The 4,252-nt window shown below is 29.2% G+C and overlaps 1 protein-coding gene across 1 annotated transcript; it reads right to left on the bottom strand.

The window, feature by feature from the left end:
• LOC104787183 (thionin-like) lies at positions 2,349-3,298 on the bottom strand. The gene is made up of 3 exons (XM_010512717.2): positions 3,004-3,298; positions 2,822-2,899; positions 2,349-2,651 (listed from the first exon to the last, which is right to left on the bottom strand). Exons 1-3 carry the CDS (start codon positions 3,233-3,235, stop codon positions 2,554-2,556), a joined length of 408 nt encoding a protein of 135 aa, XP_010511019.1. The 5' UTR covers positions 3,236-3,298; the 3' UTR covers positions 2,349-2,553.

The following is a 4,252-nucleotide window of genomic DNA, read 5'->3' as shown; positions in this document are numbered from 1 at the left end:
TCATCCAATTGACATAGCATCTGCAAAACAAGAAAATTACATTTGATTGCTTAAAAGAAGTCCACATTTTTTATATGAACCCGGTAAATCACAAAATACTATGTTAGTGTTTGTTTTCATCAGTTTTTATATAGATTTATTTAAGAAACCTCTGTAGGAAATTCTTATTAGAGTATGTAGTTGAGCTTTGCATTAACATTAATTAACTTTTGAAACCAGCAAATACAACAAGGGCTACGTATACATAAACTATATAAGTACAATTAATCTTCCATGACTATATTGTAATCAGCTGTATGTATTAAATTGTATTATTTTCTTATTTTTCCAAATATATGATGTTAACAGTCTTTATTAAAATGGCACTATAATTTGAGATGACACGGAAAAGAAAACAAAAAAACACACATGGCAGTAAAATTTTATAACATGAGCACCTTGAAATTTGTTTTTAAGTCATGTTATCTTTAAAAAGTCTATTAAAATTTTCTTTGAAATTTGAGTGTTTGAATGTTAATCTCAATACTTTTTAAATTTTTATAGACTTTTAAGTCATGGTTATCTTGAATCTCTAATGAAATATTCAAGGTAACGATGACTCATAGTATAATTCATAGTATAAAAATTTGTAATCTAAATCTTAAAGTACTGATTAACACTCAAACACCCAAATATTCATAAACCAAAATGACAAAATTTTGGGTTAATGATGTTATACTATATAAATATGTTTACACATACTAAATAAATAATTTTAATTCTTGACATGTTCTATTAAAGATTAAAATACATTTATTTTTTCAAATAAATATTACTATTTTCAATTGAACTAGCATAAGTTCAAACTAAAATAAAAATAAAAAGACTTAAATATGTTCTATAACAGTTAAAAGTATTTAAAAAAAACATAATCTAATATAGGTGAAATATATATAAAATAGTAATAATAAAAAAGTCAATTAATTTCGTAATATTTTTACTAAAAAATATGATATACATATATACTATGAATTATATTTATGTATATTTCATACGGGAGTTCGAGAATTTATGTTTTCATCCGGTCCCCTCCCGTTTTCAATCGGAAATACAATTTTTTCCCATATCCGGAATGTTCCATATTGGGAATGCTTTTTGTTATGCAACGAAAATTTGAGAACGAGTGTAGGACATAATGGAACTTGACAAAACGAAAAGAGAGTTATGACCATTCTAAATATTTGTATATGTTTCAAATGGGTTTTTATCGCTGTTAGCGGTTATATATCCAATTTGATAGTTCACAAATTTAATAGAATCTAACCAATCATTTATTTGATTTAGTTTGTTACCAGTCCAACCGTTATGTTGTTCCAAATTTTAAGATACTGGTGAAATCATTATTATTTTAAATTTTCAAACATTAATAAACCAAACCAAATATCAAACAAAAATCTCAATTAATATAAATTTGATTATATATACAAAATTAATTTTGTTTATAAAATAACCCCGCACGTACGTGCGGGTCCGAACCTAGTTAGGATTAATCTAGGAACCGATGATGAACTTTTGCCACTTCCCCAATTGTCAGACGAAGAGATGTCTTTGGTGATTCGGAGAAGTTTATGGCTTTTTCCTGTTTGTATGATAACAATCCAAAAATGGTTTCCAAATATTCAAGATGAAGTATTGAAGTTAATTCCTCTCTGGATACAAAAAGCCAACGTTTACGACCTTATTATTGAAGTCATGGAGAAAGAAAATCAGGCTATTGATGAATATAGTTCTGTTTCTAATTCGGACCAACATGTTGTGGAAGTTCATGATCTTACTACTGAGAAGCATCGCTACAAAAAGGCAACGTTGGCAAGAGACATGAGAGATTTGTGTTCCATATTAAAATGGTCACTTTGGAAACAATCACTAGGGCAACAGCCATGGGAGAGATCACCGACGGATATATCATGATGAACATAGAGAATCTTTGTGGTAACCATCAAGTATTTTGATTTTAATGCGACAACAAGTTCCAGAAACATTTCTAGCGACACTTAATTTCATTGTTTTAAGTAATGTAATGCCAAGTGCATTTTGGAGTCTAAGCTATAAGCTGTTAGCCATTAAAATGTATGTGAAAGAGGGACATAACATATATAATCTGTTAGCCTATAAGTCTAAAGATAGCATGGTTACCCTCCACTCTTTCATCGAAATTGTAATAATTTCCTGTATTTGTGTAATCGGTTGCTTAGAAATGTCTTTATATCTTGTAAACACTTTTTAATATCAAATATATTGATTTGCCGGAAAAAAAAAAAAAACTGATTGTGAGAACATTACGTTAATGCGAGAGTTTTGATCGTAGATAGAAGATAAGGACACATTATTAGTCTTTATTTGGATAATAGCAAGTAGAAGGGGTAAACAATCTAGGGATCAATGACCTTCTTATACGTCACATAGAAATCCTGGATATAGTAGATGCTTGCTTAAGACTCTAGCATTTTTTGTCACATACACGACAATTATTGAAAACAGCGAAAACAACAACACAGTTCTTGGATATCCTTATTAGGCAGTTTCAACTGCATTGGATGAGTCCTTGGTACAGAACTCAGAACATGCCTCGGTGCATTGTACAACTGCTCCACTCACAATTTCACTTGCATCTATTTCACCAAAACAAAATTAAAATTAATTGATTTATCACTTGTTCCAGAAATCTAACAATAATAATAATAATAATAATAATAATAATAATAATAATAATAATAATAATAATAATAATAATAATAATAATAATAATAATAATAATAATAATAATGAGTTTTCACGTTACCAGAGTTCTGGAGAGTGGTTAAGGTACCACACACAGAGGATGCACAACCCAACTTACAGTATTCGTTGACAGCATCACCTTAAATAAATTTAAAAAAAAAAGTTTTTGGATCGTGAAAATCTTGGTCCAACATGTAAGAGATGTAACTTAATGAAACAACAAAGAAAAAGGTATGAAATTACCAGAGTTTTCAAGAATGGCATGTATATATGGCGGAGTAGTACATTTTTTCCCCTTAATAATTTTGCATCCACAAAGTTTTGCACAAGTTTCCCTAGCAGTTCCAGGAAGACGGCATACATTGTAACAGTTTCTAGCAGTCGTGCTCGAGCAACAACTCTTTGCTTCGACTTGAATCTGCGCCATGACAAGACTCATTACGAGCACACTTAGAATCAAAGTTTTGCCTTCCATCTTTCGATTTGTTTGATTGCAAAATGTATATGTGGAGAGTTATAAGCTTGTATTGATGAAATGGTGATGAGACAAGGCTCGTTTAAATACTAGTTGGTCTACAATTAGCACCACAAACTTCGTATGATACACTTATCATCACATTCTCTGTAGACTTTGTGTGTAAACGCTGCGTGGACCAAACCTTATCTTAATGGCAATCGAATTCACACTAAGGATTGTTTAAAATCCTGTTCTTCTTTTTCTTTTTGGTTAACCAGATAAAGAAAAACAAATCTATTAGAGTTTTGTGTTAATTACTTTTTTTTTTTTTGATAAATTGTGTTAATTACTTGATATATTTGAATCAGGATACTTAATAGGGAGTCACTATTCCGTATTAGTTTTGCTGGCTATATATATTTTGTATGTACGTGCTAACTTGTGTAATTATGATGACGTTCTTAAATATGATTAGCTTTATAAATATATATATATATGCGTATGAGTAGAGATTTTAAATAATACTTGTATTCTGTCAATAAAGTTTTGTGTTTCTTCATTTAATTTCTTTATTGTGGTTGTAGAAATTTCTAGAAACAAATATCTTCTAGTTATGTCTAATAAGCTGATGGCAAATTAAAATATGAGACAAAATTCCAAATAGTTTGTTACAACGTGTTTTGTGTTTATTTTTGTTTTTACCAACTCTTTTTTTTTTTTTTTTTGAATATTACGTTGGGACCAAATGAATGCTTTGTTGCCATGAATTGATTGTTTACATTGAATCTTCATTTAAAAATATGGATTGGTTTATTCATGCTATATGAAATTAAGTGTGTTTGGGTTTCAGAAATATAAGTTGAGTGGTGTATTAAAGTATTTGAAAAATATTTCTGCATATTTGGCTTTTGGAATAGTTCATATCACTTGTATAATATTTGGCTTATTTATTTTCACTTTTAGTGTAAGTTTGTCAACAGAAAATTTGTTGTCTATAGATATGATTTTGCATTGGCACAATATAACAAGGTGTTG

The sequence above is a fragment of the Camelina sativa genome, chromosome 5, assembly GCF_000633955.1.
Source record: "Camelina sativa cultivar DH55 chromosome 5, Cs, whole genome shotgun sequence".
NCBI classification, from domain to species: domain Eukaryota; kingdom Viridiplantae; phylum Streptophyta; class Magnoliopsida; order Brassicales; family Brassicaceae; genus Camelina; species Camelina sativa.
This window is presented reverse-complemented; position numbering and strand designations above follow the sequence as displayed.